The sequence below is a fragment of the Acomys minous genome, assembly GCF_964271855.1.
Source record: "Acomys minous genome assembly, chromosome: 9".
NCBI lineage: Eukaryota > Metazoa > Chordata > Mammalia > Rodentia > Muridae > Acomys > Acomys minous.
This window is the reverse complement of record NC_140490.1, coordinates 84,837,460-84,856,775: the sequence shown is the minus strand read 5'-3', so window position 1 is coordinate 84,856,775 and position 19,316 is coordinate 84,837,460. Positions and strand designations below refer to the sequence as shown.

At 37.6% G+C, this 19,316-nt stretch overlaps 1 protein-coding gene across 1 annotated transcript in view; it reads left to right on the top strand.

Annotated features, from left to right (window-relative positions):
- Window positions 1-287: 287 nt before the first annotated feature.
- The window catches only part of LOC311605907 (vomeronasal type-2 receptor 116-like), a gene marked incomplete at both ends in the record, with an annotated part of 44,003 nt that continues 24,974 nt past the window's right edge, over window positions 288-19,316 (top strand). Inside the window, 4 exons of the mRNA XM_084796744.1 lie at window positions 288-297; window positions 4,431-4,578; window positions 16,010-16,301; window positions 17,805-18,611. Coding sequence (XP_084652870.1) covers window positions 288-297; window positions 4,431-4,578; window positions 16,010-16,301; window positions 17,805-18,611 — 1,257 coding nt within the window. The remainder of the gene's footprint in view (window positions 298-4,430; window positions 4,579-16,009; window positions 16,302-17,804; window positions 18,612-19,316) is intronic.

Genomic DNA, 19,316 nt, shown 5'->3' with positions numbered 1-19,316 from the left:
TGATATCTGTTATTTGAGTTTTTATTAGGTGGGATGAGCTACCATCATGTGAGATGGAAAGAGTTCATTAAAACTATATGTGTGTTCTTCATTAGGGAAGAACACAGGAATTAATTAAAATATTTATCCCTGAAAACATACCCACAAGTAGCATTTTATGAACCAGGCAGTTATATTCAGCAATATGTTTATTCATACATACATGTAGATATAACCTTCAAGGGAGATATGTGAATAGACATTCCATTTAGGATAAAGCACCTCTCAGTTTCTCCCTTCCATACACAATGGCCAAATGTGAGTTTCACTTAATTTTCTTATGGTGCAAAAAGAAGCTTCTCTGAGGTATGCTGAGTGACTCTCTGATCATGAATATTTCAATAAGTCACTGAGAATTATTTTAATGCTGTATCTATTAAAGAGAATAAGAGTTTTAGGCTCTTCCTAGTGTTTGTAACCAATATGGACACAGGATCTTGACATATTTAACAGTGCCAAGTATCAGTGCTATCTCATTTAGATGGTCTTAAACCTCATCAGAAAATGACTGCTTATCCTGTAATATTAATGCCACTCCCAAACCAGTGTGCACATCCTCCTAGGCAGATTTCTTCTTATACCTCACAGAATCCACAGCTGGAAGAGAGCAATGGTTACACATCATCTCCACCTTTAAAGTCCACTTATAAGTCTACTTAATGTTCGCCAAATGTACCTGGACATAGCATCATCCATTAGAGCATTGATGGCTCCTCAGAAGCTACATGCTCAAAGAAAACTGACTCCCTGTTTAATACCAATTGCTATTCATGAAGGGATCAGCCTTCATGATCATATAGCTCATCCATAAAAGGAGTTGGATGGGATTGAACTTTTGTGTGTCCTGTGCATGCAGACACATCTTTGAGTGCATGTGTGCAACACCACTATCACATCTGGAAACTAGGAGTTTTTTGCGATGATAAAGGAATCAAACATAAATTCCCCCTTGTGGTATAGGCTTTCAATATCATGAGAAAGTGGTTAGTTACTCCCATAACTACTGTATACCAATAAGCATATATTTCTAAGACAGTTATTATTCTACAGCCAATGAGTCAAATATAGGTAAGTGTTTGTGACAATATCATGGTATACATGGTCTATGTGAGAGACCCAAAAGTTTGGGTTAACCAACTAGCAAAGGACCATAAAAGGCTTTATTGTCAATAAAAAAGAAGTCAACATGTTTATTGTAAATATTTCTTTGAGCACAAATGAAAAATGCTAAAATGTCGGTGTTAAATGAGTGACGTTTTCTGTGGGTTTATAAGTATTGAAGACAGAGGATTCCACTACATATTCATGCCAAGTCAGCTTCCTCAAATCCCCTCGAGAAACCTTCAAAAATATTTTACCCTCAAGCTTCAGAGCTGAGGTCTCTGTACAAATGACAAATATATGCTGGATAAATATATTTGAGGATCATCCTCTATGTCTTTTGTACTATTATGTCATCCAAGTCCAAAAATAGGAAAGACATAGGGACCAACAGAAATGGGTATTATTGTCAATAAGCCATTGGCACAGGAACCATTTGATATGATGCAAGTGGGTTGTTTCTGAGGGTTAAAGATAACTCTGAATGGCCTCTTTGTGAAAGGTCTGCTCTCTGTACATAGAAAACAATATCCCCAGTGTCCAATATAGTGAATGTTAGGGCATAGATGCAGTGTCCATTGGAGTCATGTGGCATGTACTGTTATGCCAATTAGTATCTGTACATATATCATTGATGAATACTTGCATTGCCTGATGACTCAAAATGTAATAATGTCATGGATCATGTGAGTATAAGCAACCAATTTTTGAGTGACACTGATCCTACCATACGTTAAGATTGCTATTCCTAGGACTGTGTACCTGGTCAAAGTCTTGTGGCTATGGAGGTTGCAAGTGCTGGTGGTAGAATCCATTATTGAGTTTTTTTAAAAAATAAATACGCACTGGACCACTATTATTATAATTGGATACTGAAAATGCTAACCCTTACCTGACCTTTCAATGGTATGGTAAAAAAGCAATATTTTAAATCAATTACTGTCAAAAGCAATGACTTAGTTAATACAAAATGTAAAGGAATCACAGGCTATATACGACCCATTGGTTGAGTTGCTTTATTCAGCACTCTTAAATCTGCTAACCTTCCTTCCTCATTTTTCTGATTTTTAACAACAAACACAGGGGAATTCCATGGGCTGATGGACTCTTCTGTATATTGCACTTGGAGCTGTTCTTGTACCAGTGCTCAAATGCCTGTAATTTTTATTTTCTTAATTCAGGAATATTTCTCTACCATATAAGCTTGTTAGTCAACCATTTTAAGGGTAGGACAATTATATTTTAGCAGTGGCCTCTCATAAATTTGGAAACTCAATCCTTGTGATGCCTCATGTTGGACAATGGGCACAGCCTATAGTAGTTTTTATGATACATTATTGTTTTTAATTTACCAGTATTGTTAATATTACCAGTATGCTGGGCTAGCAATCAATTAAGACACTGACACTTGTTATATTTTTAAATAGGCTTAGTTATCCTGGGGCAAGGGAGACATTAATCCCCTAAACTACATCCCATAGTGGGGCAGGTATGCGATACCTGCCTCAATCCCGTGCTATCTGCTTCCAATAACTTCTATCAATCTACCTCCTATTCTTAATACCAAATACTAATGTTCTTCAGTTGTGCCGGATTCTCCATCCACACCTGCCATGTGTTTCTCTTCCATCTAAACCATAGCAGCCTTCCTCTCTTTGAGTATTTCTCCTTCCTCCTTGTGGCAATCTTTTTTCTTCTTCCCAGGATTCCTCTCTTTCCCAAGCCCCACCTATCTCCTTTGCCCTGCCTAGGTGTGATGGCTTTTTATTAACCAAAAGGTGGGTCACAGAGACAGCAAGCAATAATTAGCAAGTACCATATTTCTCACCGTTAACACACCAGATGTTTTTAGATCTGAGGCATTTAGTGGCTTGGTCACATTTTTTTAAATGGCTGAAATTGCCAAAAGTAAAGCATAATGTCTTTCGATATCTGAGGCCTCTACCTCTAGTTTGTACTAAAATATTGGCATATTTGTGAGAGACAATATCAGGTGTGTCTCTTATCTACTCCTCCATTGGAAATGCCTATGACTTTAAAATCTAATAACTCTTTTACATCCAGCATTCTTATCTCAAACTGAAAGTCTCTATCAAAACATGTCACACATCAGGGTCTGATATGGCTTTGTTTATAGGCAAAATACATCTATGGAAGAAATCTGTGAAGGTTCCGAAGAGTATTGTACAATCTTACTTAACAAGGTAGATCTTTTCCTGGGCTCCTCAATTTTGTCCCAAAGTCCTAAAGCCATCAAGTGACATTGTTTTATAATGCCATTAGCAGGCATATGCTATATGGTTACTAAGAACATAGATGGTGATTTTGTAATCCCAGGCTACCCTCCTCTGGCAGAACAGTTGCCTTCATATTAACCCCTTTTCTATAGACAGGCTGTTGTTTAAAGCCCTGTCATTCTGCTCCTCATTCTCCCCTTTCCTGTAGCATACCCAGCTCCTTCTCCACTTGGAGATACCAGAACTTGTAACTGAATGTGTGTGGTGCTGGTCAAGGCTGCTATCTGCCTTCTACCATGGTTTGCTTCCTTCTTTTCTTTTGCTTATTCATTGGGTGTGAACCTTTTATTTCTTCCTCATCCACTGCTATTCATTCCACAAGTGCTTCCATTTCTACCTACAATTTTTCCAGTTGCATAGTCAACTTTTCAAACCTTTCCAAAATTGACAAATATAGTGATACTTTTGCCTTCTCATTTCATCCACTTTTTTGTTTCTTATATTTTTCCTTTTCCACCTAAAACATTTTTAACTACTTATCCATGCTCCCAACTATTTTTGAGGCAGAATATTGGAAAGAAGAAGAAGAAGAAGAAGAAGAAGAAGAAGAAGAAGAAGAAGAAGAAGAAGAAGAAGAAGAAGAAGGAAAAAAAAAGAAATTTGAGTATAAGGAGAAAGAGGAAGAGAAGGAAGCAAAGAAGGAGGAGGGTTAGTCCTTGTGTTTACTGATTTTTGGACTGGGATGATGACACAATAATACCAGGAACTTAAGAATATGATCTTCAGATATATGTGTTTTTCACTTGGACAAAAAACCTCAGGTGTAAACCCTGAGGGTAGAAAGTGATGAAGGTTTCTCCAGGGGACTAAGCAAGATGACCTGGAATGAATAGGGAGTGGAGTGGGATTATAAACCCACAGACAGGCATAACCATTCATCTACTGTAGCTTGGCACCGGGCATCAGTGCAAGTTCCATTTGTGCTCAAAGGAACACGCACAATGCCCACTTTGGTTTTATTCTTCTTGACTCTTAAGGTTTTTTTGCTCCTAGGCAATTTAGTTCTGCCAGACTGTTCCAACTCTTTGGAAGACAATGTATACCAGGATGCAGACGTGGTGATAAGTGTGTTCCTACCACTTTACACCTATCAAACCTCCCCACACACGGAAGGGTCAGAGGACACAGAAATTTATCCACGGTAAGTGTCTCCTTCTTTCTCTTTCTAGCCCAAATTTCCAAGGTGGACCCCTAGTGTATCTTATCTTTTTATTCTCAGCAGTGCTCCCCCTAACACTGCCAGGAGTTTTTCAGCTTCATCTATTGTCTTCTATATTTATGGGTAAAGTCTGAGCACAAACCTCTGCAGCCAGTTCCAACACATACACACAACTCTCTGGCATCTGCCGTGCAGGAGACAAATGATGTAACTTGGAAACATAACTTGAGGCATATGTACAGTTAGTTCACTACTGAAATATGATAACACAGTGTATCTTCTACAGAATAGGGTCCTGGGAATGCTTATTTTGTGCACTTCCTAATGTCTGTGGTGACTGGGTGCTACTGATTGTGCCACATTCCTGGGAAGACCACTTACAGTATTTAGTTATACAAACTCTTTGGAGATCACTTTTACTGTGAGGTGTGCCACTTCCCTTTTGGGTCACAAGCCAGGCCAGGGACTCTATCTAAGCCGACTGCTGTGATGTTTCCATTCTGTCAGATAATATGATTGATTAAGGTGCAGGGACATCCTTTTGATTATAAAAAATGTTACTACAGTAATAACAAAAGGATGAGACAGACTTGTACATAGTTTTAGTAGGTGGTTTCTTCTATGGACAGAGATGGTGCCATTGAAAGCAGATATTGCACCTCCTGGTGGACACTGATGCTATAGGTGTCTGCTGTACACAATGCAGAAGAGAGGAGGCAGGAAGGAATGGCAAGTCTTCCTGCTTAGAAGCTGCCACATCTCCCTCCTGAATTTAACTGTTCACTGGCATCTTTACAATCTCTTTTGCTTTCTCTTGTTTGTCTCTGTTTCAGTTTCTGTAACTCTGCCCATCACACATGCATGCTTCTGTCATGCATTACCCTGCTGTTTTGACTCCCAAGGCTGCTGCTCCTTGACTTAGGGAGATACAATTATATCAGATTTTCAGGTTGATTTTTGGAATTTCTGACACAGATACCCTGAGTACTTTAATACAGCACTCATTATTGGCACATGCTGAATTTGGTAATAATTTATCTTTCCAGCATGGAGGGCAAACTGATTACTCAAAATCTGACATGTAATAAACTCAGGTGTAATTTTCTAATCCTTTGCCTAATTTTTTTGTATGGACCAATCATAATTTTATATTTTTTGGAGTGCAAAGTGATGTGCTGTGTGAAGAATAGGTATGATATCAAACTGCATAAAATGTATCATCACCTTTAGCAATAAGCCTTTTGGCAAACTCTACAATTGCAAATTATATTGGCCATGATTTTTCTATCTCCATGGCATGCCCTTAGTGAAAGCATTATTAACCATGTAAGGCATTATTCCTTCATAGTGTGTCTACAATAATTTTCATAATTTAAAGTAAGGACATGCCATTGCTTACTATGCCTACAAATTTTTTGTTGATGCTTTGAGTGATTATATATGTACACACTGTATTGAGAGTATATTCTTTCATGAATTGCTATTTATTATACCTCTTTATCTCTCATTTTAAAATGAAATATTACATATTTGTTTACAACGTCTATAAAAAGACTGTGTCTAATATGTGTTTTACATGCTTTTGAGTGTGGTTTGTTTAAGCATGAGAAAAGCATATGTAGTTAAAGATTTTTCTTGTTTAGTAAAGTGGTGGTTGTAGGCTCTCCTCTAAGATGTATACCTTCATTAAGCTTGGGGCATTGACTCAGTTTCCATACCAGACATAGCTTACCTCTTGTTGAAAATGTATTAAGTTCGATTAGATCTCTATCTGCTGTTATGCAGCTTACCCAATTGATTGTTTAACAAACAATTGTGTCTTAATTTTGTCATTTCATCATAAATTAATTAGAAATGCTTGTCTTTATTTTATGTGGAATGTTAGTATATACACTGAGCTTTATAAAAAAGAGGTCATTCATTTTTAGCCTTAAGTGAGTAATGTTTTATCTTCTTCACTGTATTTTAAATATGTATGTGAGCATGTGTGTGTGTGTGTGTGTGTGTGTGTTTGTCTTTGTGTCTGTGTGTGTATGTGTGTGTTTTCTCTTTGTCTTTGTGTGTGTCAGTAAGGACACACATATGAGTACAATCATATGCATTTCATTGACCTGTACTTTCTTTAAGACATGTTTGTTTTATATTCTGCTGTGTATGCCAGGCAATCTAGACAATGATGTTCTCATGTATCCCCCATCAATGTACTGTTGCAAGGCTTGATTTCACAAGCCAGCTTCAATGTACAGGTTTTTGTTGGTTTCAGGGATTCAAACACAGATCCTCACAGTTGTGCTGCAAGGATGTTACCCACTGAGTTATGTCACCTGTCCTTTATTAATTTTAATTCATATCAGTGTCTAATACCTTCCATATGCCATTCCCATTAAATTGTAACTTATAATATATGTAAATTTTATCTCTTTCTTTATATATTTATCTATAAATAACTGTATACATTAAAAAACAATCCACCCAGTATATATAGATTTGCTTTTAGGTATGTTTTCAGGGATTTCCCTTACATAAACAACTGATGTCCTCTCCCTTGTGTAAGACTATTTCTCTCACTCTCATCATTCCTTAGTTGCCTGCAATTTTTAGTCTACAGTTTCTCAGTAGAAGATGACACATTTCTGTTTAGTCATATATGTTTCTGTTTGCTAAATCCTTCCTATGGTCTATGTGTAGACTGTCCTCCCATGGCCCAGATACACAGTGATGTCTGCTCTTCTTTGGTTCTAGAAGTTGCTGAAAATAAATTGGCCTGACCTGCGGGGTTTGACTAAAACTTAGGAGGGAGGTCACCTGTTGAGAATGCAAGACACAAGAAAGGAGAGCAAGTCTGATTGATCAAACTCTCAATCTTTATTAGTCAGGCAGCAGCTTTTACAGTTCAGAAGGCAGGGAAGCATATTGCTATAGCAACTCAGCTGCAGACTTCTCTCAAAACATAGGGAATTCCAGGCAGGGTCATAATGTCCTGCCACACAGGGTATCTTGCTTTGTCTTCATCTAGCTTTAGTCTAACTGTTGACTCACAACAGAGTCGCTCTATCCCTATCTGTCTTTGGCTGCTGACTCTCAACAGGGTCACTCCACCCCTATCTGTCTTTAGCTGCTGACTCACAACAGGGTCAGCTAGTTTATGGTGAAAGATAAGCTCTGGGAGAGACAGAGACTTAAAGGTGCAGACTTGGACAAGTGTGTGAAATAATCATGTTAATAAGGAGTAAACCCTTTCATCCCCAAGTTTATTTTTGGTCATTGTGTTCACCACAGCAGTAGAAAAGTAGCACAGATCCCACTCTCATCCATTTATACTCTGCTCTCTTGCCCTACCCACAGCTTCTCTTCTGCACTTCCACCAGTACTCACTCTTATATCCATTTTACTTTTATAAGTAGATAACATTGTATATAGTAATATACACATACAATGTGCTTGATTGAGAAAATATCATATTTGGAGGGTTTTTTGTATTCTCTATATTGTTGGAATGCCAATTAGACTATATTGGTAGACTGTATTGTCGCTCTTGTTGGTTTTTTTTCTTCCTCATCAACAATTTTTCTTGGTATAATTTGCACAGTGTTACTAGAAGAAGGTGTTAGAGTCCATGAAGTAAAGTTACAGTCATAAGCCATCATGAAACTGTTGAGAATTACATCATGTCCCCTACAAGACTTGCCAGTGCTTTTAACTGCTGAACCATATTGGCAATACAAATATGAACTTTTTCTTCCAGAGAATGTCACAGGCTCTTCCCCCACTAACGTAATTTGTAGTCTAAGGACTGTATACCACAGAGTAAAACTCTATACATATTGCGCTAGAAGTTTCCAATTTTTATTAGCTTCATTGAGGCCATCACTTTTCTGAGACAATGGATTTAAAGTTGGCCATGTATTACTGGAGCCATGGACACATCTAGAAGGGGCAGAGTAACTGTGATGCCCACACCCTGACTTTCTGATTTTGTTGATCCTGTTTGATGCCATCACTAGTCCCTACCACTTACATTTATCACTTCACAACTGTGAGACCCTACAGGTTTTTATATATTGATATTTTCAAAGTTAAAGATTTGATTTTATAAAACCAACTGATGTGCCCTTTACTTGGGATGACAATTTCACCTTGTCTCAGCATTCCGCATTTACCTCTGTTTCTTTGTATACTACTGGTGCGTCTTGGGATTTTTCCCTGTCCACATTATCATGTTTATTGTTGTCCTTGACCAGAAACCACACATACATTTAGTCCCTAAAATATTGGTATAGGAAAGAAAAAAGGAAGTTGTTGTAATTATATTAAAATTGAAAAATTAAAATCAAATTATTCCAATGTTATATTATATAAGAAGGAAATACTAATATCTAAAGTCTAGTAGAAGGGAAACAGAGATCTGGAACATTAAAACTAGTTCACAATAAAGTGAAGACATAAAAAGGAGAGAATGAGAAACTTAAAATGACATATGAGACAAGAAATTTAAATAAATATTTTGAGGATAGATAACATTTAAACAATCATTAATTGTGTAACAGATTTTGTCCTTTGTTTTAGAGTGGAAGTGTGGTCTCAGGTGCATGCCACAGCTCAACAGAAGCTACACTACAAAGGGCTTTGGGGACAGGCTCTTATTCTAACACCTGTTTTACAGCTTGGACTTGGGTTCAGATCCTCGGCACCTATGTAAAACTTTGTTGTAGCTGAATATGCACCTGCAACTTCAGCATTGTGACATGGAGACAGGAAATGCTAGACTCTCTAGTTGTCAGAGGAGTTATAGATTCAGTGAGAGATGCTGTGTCAGGATATTACATTGTAAAGTGATACAGCAGAACATTGAAGACCTTCCTCCAGCCTCTTCATGAACATGCACAGGTGCACATCCAATATATATATATGGACATGCATTGTATTGAACATGAACACATATAATAATAATATTCAATATAATTCTATGTATATTCAATGATATTCAATATATACAAAATCTCAAAGTAAAATCTGATTGATAAAATTAAACAAGTACTTTCTTTTTTGTTACTATTTTTTTAATCTTTTTTTCCTCCTTTATTAATTTATTCTTGTTACATCTCAATGGTTATCCCATCCCTTGTATCCTCCCATTCTTCCCTCCCTCCCATTTTCCCCTTATTCCCCTCCCCTATGACTGTTCCTGAGGGGGATTACCTCCCCCTCTATATGATCATAGGGTATCAATTCTCTTCTTGGTAACCTGCTGTCCTTTCTCTGAGTGCCACCAGGTCTCCCCCTCCAGGGGACATGGTCAAAGGTGAGGCACCAGAGTATGTGAGAAAGTAATATCCCACTCTCCACTCTACTGTGGAGAGTGTTCTGTCCATTGGCTGGATCTGGGTAGAGGTTTAAGGTTTACCGCCTGTATTGTCCTTAGCTGGTGCCTTAGTTTGAGCGGGACCCGTGGACCCAAATCTGCCTATCATAATGTTCTACTTGTAGGCTTCTAGGACCCTCTGGGTCCTTCTACTTTGCCTTTCTCCCATGATTCTCTCATCTAGAGTCCCACTAGAATGTCCTCTCCTCTGTCGCAGTTTCCTGGTAAGTGAAGGCTTTCATGGGACATGCCTTTTGGGCTAATATGCAGATATAAGTGAGTATATACCATTTGAGTCTTTCTGCTTCTGGGTTAACTCATTCATTATGATCATTTCTAGCTCAATCCATTTATCCACAAATTTCGGGGATTTCTTGTTTTTAATAGCTGAATAGCATTCCATAGTGTATATGTACCACAGTTTCTTTATCCATTCTTCTATTGAGGGACACTTAGGCTGTTTCCATGTTCTGGCTATTATGAATAAGGCTGCTATGAACATGGTTGAGCAAATTTTCTTGCTGAGTGCTGGAGCATCTTCTGGGTATATTCCAAGGAGTGGAATAGCTGGGGCTTGAGGAAGCCCTATTCCCATTTTTCTGAGATAACACCAGATAGATTTCCAAAGTGGTTGTACTAGTTTGCATTCCCACCAGCAATGAAGGAGTGTTCCTCTCTCCTCACATCCTCGCCAGCATGTGGTGTCGCTTGAATTTTTGATCTTAGCCATTCTGATGGGTGTAAGATGGAATCTCAGCATTGTTTTGATTTGCATTTCCCTGATGATTAAGGAGGTTGAGCATTTCTTTAAGTGTTTCTCAGCCATTTGATATTCCTCTGTTGAGAATTCTCTGTTTAGTTCCATGCCCCATTTCTCGATTGGGTTATTTGGTTTGGTGGTATTTAATTTCTTGAGTTCTTTATATATTTTTGGATATTAGACCTTTGTCAGATGTGGGGTTGGTGAAGATCTTTTCCCAGTCTGTAGACTGTCGTTTTGTTCTCTTTACAGTGTCACCTGCCTTACAGAAGCTTTCAGCCTCATGAGGTCCCATTTATTAATTGTTTACATTAATGTCTGGGCTGTTGGTGTTCTGTTTAGGAAATTGTCTCCTGTGCCAATATGTTCCAGGCTCTTTCCCATTTTTTCTTCTAAGTGATTTAGTGTCTCCGGTTTTATGTTGAGGTCTTTAATCCACTTGGATTTGAGTTTTGTACAAGGTGACAAATATGGGTCCAGTTGCATTTTTTACACATAGACATCCAGTTAGACCAGCACCATTTGTTGAAGATGCTATCCCTTTTCCATCGAATGGATTTGGCTTCTTTGTCGAAAATCAAATGACCATATGTGTGTGGATTCATATCTGGGTCTTCGATTCGATTCCACTGATCAACCAGCCTGTTGCTGTGCCAGTACCATGCTGTTTTAATTACTATTGCTTTATAGTACAGTTTGAGATCAGGTATGGAGACTCCTCCAGAGCACCTTTTATTGTACAAGATTGTTTTAGCTATTCTGGGTTTTTTGTTTTTCCACATGAAGTTCAGAATTGAACTTTCAATGTCTTTAAAAAGTTGTGTAGGTATTTTGATAGGGATTGCACTGAATCTGTAGATTGCTTTGGGTAGGATGGCCATTTTTATTATGTTAATTCTCCCTATCCATGAGCAAGGTATATTCTTCCATCTTCTCATGTCATATTAATTTATTCTTGTTACATCTCAATGGTTATCTCATCCCTTGTATCCTCCCATTCTTCCCTCCCTCTCATTTTCCCCTTATTCCCCTCCCCTATGACTGTTCCTGAGGGGGATTACCTCCCCCTGTATATGCTCATAGGGTATCAAGTCTCTTCTTGGTAACCTGCTGTCCTTCCTCTGAGTGCCACCAGGTCTCCCCCTCCAGGGGACATGGTCAAATATGAGGCACCAGAATAGGGCTTCCTCAAGACCCAGCTATTCAACTCCTTGGAATATACCCAGAAGATGCTCCAGCACACAACAAGAAAATTTGCTTAACCATGTTCATAGCAGCCTTATTCATAATAGCCAGAACATGGAAACAGCCTAAGTGTCCCTCAATAGAAGAATGGATAGAGGAGCTGGGGTACATATACACTATGGAATACTATTCAGCTATTAAAAACAAGGAATTCCAAAAATTTGTGGATAAATGGATTGAGCTAGAAATGATCACAATGAGTGAGTTAACCCAGAAGCAGAAAGACTCAAATGGTATATACTCACTTATATCTGCATATTAAACAAGTACTTTCAAACATCACAATTAATATAAATATGTCCCTTGGCTACCTATAGTCTCTAGAATTTTAGTGGAGCAAGTAAGATGAAACACATGTGGGCAAAAGCATATATGAATTTATAATATAGATAGAAGTTTATAATTATGAAACAAATTATTCACATTTTTAAAACAAAGCAGAAATCTAATCACATCACCATTTAAATGGTATGCCACAACATAAATAGAAAACAGAAAAGTTGAGTGACAAGAGGAGTAAGAAAAAGAAAATTTTCATTTCCCTTTATTATTGTTATGAAAGACATGTGATCCAGAACTCACTAAAATGACACAAATTTGACTATTAGTTCACCCTGAAAAAGATCCTTGTCTTTGGCTTAGGAAGAGGGATCCATTGGGGGAAAGCACACTGGTACAAACATGACAGCCTCAGTTAGAAACTCTAATACCTACATTAAAACAGGACATGGCTGCATGAATCTATAACCCCAGTGTTCGAGAGCACAGACAAGTTTCCAGTAAGTTATTAGACAGTCAGCTGAGCTTAAAATACATGCTTGAATTTCATTGAAAATTCTTGTCTTTAGGAACTAAAAAACTGATAAAAGAAGATATCTGGCATCTTGCTATATCCTCTGTTTCTGCATAAATCTGGTTACACCACACATACACCAAACACTTACATACTACATATAGATACATGCAACATATACACATGTACATACCACATATATACATATACATATATAACACTGGTGAACACAGATACATTGGTATGTATCTAGCTATGTATGCATGAAAATCTTGGTTAAATCTGGCTCTGTACAATATAAATACATACATACACATATATTATATATACAGATATATGTAAAATGATTATAATACATTTAAACACATAATAAAAATACATGCAAAATCTCAAAGTAAAATATGATTGATAAAAGTTTAAAGAGTACTATTATAATTTATATGTGTATTATATAGCATAAAACATATTGACTCAATTACACACATGACATATTGTCCTACACAGCAGGAATAATGGTTCCAAATGTCAAGGTATCAAGTAGGAGGAGAATGAGGACTAAAGATGACAAAAGCATTATCTGGGACCAGAAAGTCTGGCATAAACTTATGACTTTCACCAACCAAGTTTATATAGAACAGCATCCTATACACTATCTGCAGTGGGAAAAGGGCTAAGGCCAGCAGATAGCTAAGTCTGATAATACTGACAGAAAGAATACAGAATATCTCACAACCAGCTGCCATAGGACTGATAATGAGAACCCAAAAAGTAGAGTCAGGTCAGAAACCTTAGCTCTGACTCCTTTTCTATACTGACTCCAGGCCTAGAAATGCCATGAAAAGTGAGCAAGTTCAAATAATTGAATTTCCCTTTGTCCTTTCATTTGGGCCTCTTAGAGAGACTTGGCTCATTCTAGCTATCCACAACATATATACTCACCTACCCAAAACCACACAAATTATGTTTTTCATTTTAATGACGAATAGGCATTTCAATTTGTGGTTTTATGAATGACAATCCCAAATTTTTCAATTTTGTCAATGAATACTCAAGAACCAGATGCTGGGCTCAAAACATTCTATCTTAGAGAGTCAGAGAAAGCACCCAGATGCCCTTCCTGCTCAGCTCACATGCCAGAAGAAAAGGCCAAACATCAAAAGGTACAAAGCTTGTTAGCTCAGTTGATAGGCCAGAAGGAATAGGTCAGCTAGCTCACCCAGCAGCCCACGAGAAGAAAGCCAATTGCTAAAAGCCAAAGACCTAAAGAGCTAAGAGCTAAAGAGCTAAAGAACCCCTTCCTCTCTATGATGTCTTAAATACCCCTTTCTCAAGGTCCCTCCTATCTTCTTGATCCCTGTTAGCTGGTTTCTTGCTCTGCCTCTTGACCTAGGGTTAAATTTATTAATTCTGTGTACAGAAAGATCTTGAATTATAGGTGTGTGCTAAGACTGCCTGAGCCACACCATAGTATTCTGGAGTCCAGTCCTGGGGAGTGGTCAGGGCCTGAAGAAGGGTGGATGCAAAAGCTTCAGTGGAGGAGAAGGAGGAATGAGCTGGGCATGGGGATCAGGAGAAGTTTTGCATCCTGACTGGCTAGCAGTCAGAGTGATTCTTTATTTATACAGGACTCATTAGGCAGGGATAGATGCATGATGTTCCAAAACATAGACCATATCATTTTTTGTGCCCAGATATGTTACAGAGTTCTTTTACAATAATTGTTTTCTCATCAACCCCACCACCCAAATTTTAACAATATTGAGGTTTAAAGTGAATATTTTGCCAAAGCCTGATATCCTGTTCTCAGGATGTCAACTCTTGAGGTTTCCAGGGCACCGAATAGAATAAAAAATCTTCAAGTCAGCCTGCTTGTAATGTCCCAATCAGTGTACATTCAACTTTTAATAGTCAGAGTACCAATTGACATTAGACCCAAGAACCATTTTCAGGCCAAAGATGCTGCAGTTATTATTCAAATATTACTCAGTATAAATCTTATATATATGTAGAATTTATTTATCTAACTAATCTTGGTTTTTTTTTTTGTTCCTTGGTTATATGACACTATAGTGGCCCTATATATATATATATATATGTGTGTGTGTGTGTGTGTGTGTGTGTGTGTGTGTGTGTGTGTGTTTGTGTGTGTGTGTGTGTTCACTTTTTCTAAGGGAGTTCTTAATATTTTATTCTTTTATCCTTTATCCATGCCACTCTGTCCATCAGCAGAAGGAAGAGGCTTTTAATTTGATCTTCTGTCACCATCCTACCAAATACTGTTTACATTTTTAAGTTTACTTTGTTTTGATTCTATCATTTCTGAGTAAGTAACATCCAGGAGGAAGATGTGACAGGAGTATTATTTGAGTCACAACATCCAGAGCATAAGGAAGACCTTTGAGTAGGGTCAGATAATGACATATCCCTAAAAGTGAAGAGATAGTATGATGAGGATATCCATAGGGAAGCTTAGAAGAAGTGTCCCTGAGAAAGGGCATAAGTGATTCTTAAGAAGCTTTCCATCAGTCCAATACCCACAAGTTTTAGAAATAATAAAAGCCCCCTAAGCATATGACACATAGAGATCAAGGCCAAAAAGTGGGGAACAGTACCAAAATGATTGCATCATTAGGTTCAGCTGTACTGGATCCTTGTCAAACAGCTGTGCTGGCTTTATGACTTTCACTGTTTCAATTAGATTTGACTCTCTCAATAATCAGCTATTTACAATAAACAGAACGTTATTGGATTAAAGGTATTGTTAGGCCTGGACAAGCCACACTATAATCACCTGTTTACAACAAACAGGAAGTTCTTCGGTTAAAAGTGTGTGGTAGGGCTGAGCTACAAGAAACAATGAACAGGTTTTTACAGTTCACAGTCACAGGGCTCACAAGGTGAACAAATATTCTAGACCACCAACTTAAAGGCATGAGATGATTGTGTATTAACTACCAGATTCGTGAATAGAAAATAGATTTCTTCCTGTGTCCTCAGACAGGAAATAGATGAAGGAACTGGTGTAATTTTTAAAGGCATTAGTCAATGTATAAGCTCTTAAACATGAGGAAAAAGAGCCCTACTAGACTCCAAAAAAATCTCATGTTGTTACTCCATCAAATAGCAAGGTATGATTTGAACATGGAAGTTGTAAGAGTAAGCTTTCATTTAGTGCATGACAGTTACTATATTCAGATGTAAAACAATGGTGATTGAAGACTGTCCTGCATTGATTCTCTTGTTCTCTACACAGGATCAGTCTCAACAACTACCAATTTGTGATTGCTTTAAAATTTGCCATTGAGGAGATCAACAGGAATGCCATTCTTTTACCTAACATGTCTCTGGGATATGGCATTTACAATGCTGGGCCAACTCAAGAAGAAGGAGTGTACAGTTTCCTTATTTGGCTCTCAGGGCAGAAGAACATCTTCCCAAACTACAGCTGCAGAAGAGAGGAGAAATCTGTGGTCACAATCACAGGAACAACATTTGAAATTTCTTCCCTAATTGGTACATTTCTGGAACTTTATAAATATCCACAGGTGAGAATATAGGAATGGAAATTAATTAAAGCACCCCCTTTTATTTCAACATTTGAATACAAAGAAAAATGATAAAAGGAAAGACTTTGATGTGCAAGATTCAAATTACTTAGTCTTGGGCTGGATGATCATCCCATAGTCAAGAATGGGTTTTTTTGTGTGAAATCATAAAAACGGGAGTTTTCCTGCCAACACCACACATGTACTCACCATAGCACAGCAGATACAGGATGATACCTGTGGCTTCCTGTATTCTACCCAGACCAGAAAATTGTTTGAATCAAGAGGTGTTAGGGACAGTTTGCCTCAAGAAAAATAAGTAACAAGAAGTAGAAAGTTAAAATTATTTTTATATAACTATGTTTTTCCTGTTTCTCTCTTAACCTAGCTATCACTCAAAACAATTGAGATTCTTACAAATTTTTTAATAAGAAGTTTGACAGCACACGAACTGAGCAGTTATTATTCTAAGCTTAAACTTATATGCTAATCTGGTTTCCTCTCAGTGTACATGCCAGAGATGCTTGTACTTTGTAACTTTCCCCATTCCAGGTGTATCTTCTTCCTCTCTTCTGATATTACCAGAAATTCTCCCACAGCTGAATCTCCTACTTTCTCCTCTAACATCTCACCTGCTGGCTGGCAGTGGGTTAGCTCTATTTTTTCCTCTGCTCAGAGATTGGTTGTAAGCTGCTTTATTGGCATATCAGAGGACTGCTGGAAAGCAGTGTTTACACAACATTGAGACAGGAGATTCTTTTTTTGAGAGAGAGAGAAACATTTGTCTGCAGTTTAATAATAATAATAATTATTATTATTATTATTATTAATTATTAATTATTAATTATTAATTATTATAAAATGTTGGGTGTTCTCTATGTTCTTTCTGAAACTGTGAAGTGAAGGGTAATGTTTCTGGCTGAAATCCAGACCACTGTACATTGAAAACCAAGTATAGTCAATATTCTGCTGAAAGGCTCATGATAAACTTTAAAATTAATATTAGGGTTTTGAAGAAATACTATTAAAATTTAATCAAATGCTCAGGACAATGAGGCAGGAGATTCTCAAAACGAATATAGAGGGTCCCAAAATTTGAATAACACAATAACATTATGCCTACAGTAGAGGACACCCAAAGCTCTCTTTTAGCCTTCATGTGTACATGTGTGTGTACCTGTAGAAACATCGGTACACAGACTTGCATGGACACACAGCCACCCAAACAAACTACTCAGTCTTTATAAGTACATAGTTGTTAAGGCTATATACTCTGAAATTGTCGGTATATCTGCATTTCTGTTGTTTGAAAGGCATGAGATATACACTGTTAATGATAGAAGGGAATATTTCAAAACATTTTCTGAAATAGGGTCCCAATTTTGGAATTAACTTTAAATATAAATTTGAATTTCTGAAATTTGAAGTTCTTGTTTCAGCCTCATTGAACCTATGATTTCTGGAACCTCCATCTTCATGTCACTCCCTATTCTCTTTTCTTAGCTGACCATTGGACCTTTTGAAATAAATATGCATGACTCTGTGAACTTTTCTTCTCTGTATCAGATGGCCTCCAAGGAGTCTTCTCTGGCCTTAGGCATGGTCACGTTGATTGTCCATTTCAGATGGAATTGGGTGGGGCTGGTCATCTCAGATGATGAGAAAGGTGTTCACTTTGTCTCAGACTTGATACCAGAGATGGAAAAAAAGACAGTCTGTTTAGCCTTCATGCAAATGATCCCAGGGAATAAGATTTTCCAAATGCAATATTATGATGTCTACAATAGCCCAATTGTGAGCAACTCAGCAAAAGTTGTTATCATTTATGGTACCACCGACTCTACTGTAGGTGTGCTCTTTAGAAGATGGGAGCATATACTTCCGTGGAAAATCTGGGTTACCACATCAGAGTGGGAAGTTATTACTTCTATGAGGCATTTCATTCTTGACTCATTCCATGGAACTCTCATCTTTTCACAACATCATGGTGAAATTTCTACTTTTAAGGAATTTGTAAAGACAGTGACCCCTTCCAAATACCCAGAAGACATTTTTCTGGCAAGACTGTGGGAGATATATTTTAATTGCTCAATATCTAAGGCTTCCTGTAAATCATTAAAAAATTGTTCATCTAGAGGTTCCTTGGAATGGTTACCTTGGTACCAATTTGACATGGCAATGAGTCAAGGGAGTTATCATATGTACAATGCTGTGTATGCTGTGGCTCATACCCTTCAGAAGATGGTTATGCACAAAGTAGAAAAACAAGGAGTTAAAAATGGAGGAAAAATGAAATTTCCCCCATGGCAGGTAATGGTCTTTCCTTTGGAACCTGCACAGTGTCAACAAGGTGTAAAAGGAACTTTTGTTCACCTATTCTAACTGTTGTCTCAGGGACTTACTGCCTCTGTCTGTTATTCTAACACTAGTTCTAGAAGCTTCTATGCCCCATACAATAAAACCTAGTCCTTTCAGACTCTGAGGCTTACTGATTCATCAGCTTATACTTTCTTGTTCTTTCAGGGCTTATAGCTGGCTAGTTCAATTCAGGCATTCTGGCACAGTGTCTTCTCCCAGATAAATTATTCATTCTGGATTTTTGTTTCTCTAAGACTTTGAATTACTTTGCTTAGCCTCAAACTAACTCCACCAATCTTTTCCAATATTCTAGCTCCTTCTCATTCTCTGGTTTATTCTGTCTTTACCCACATCTAGCTTGTTCTCTCATTCAACCTCTCTCTGTAAAACTCTCCCAGTAAAACTGCCTCCTTTCTCACTTTCTCTGAGTGTCTCCCACAAGTAGATTCCCCATCCCCTTTACTCTCAGGAGACTTGTGCATATCTTACTCATCACTTCTTCTGCCACTCAGTTAAACAATTTCAAACATCATGCTTCCTTTTACAAATTAACTTTACCTGCATTGTTTGTGATTAGGCATATCTACCACCAAACTTCAATCTAAACTTTTTTTTTAACATGAAACTTATTTTGTACCAGGCTGCCCATGAACTCAG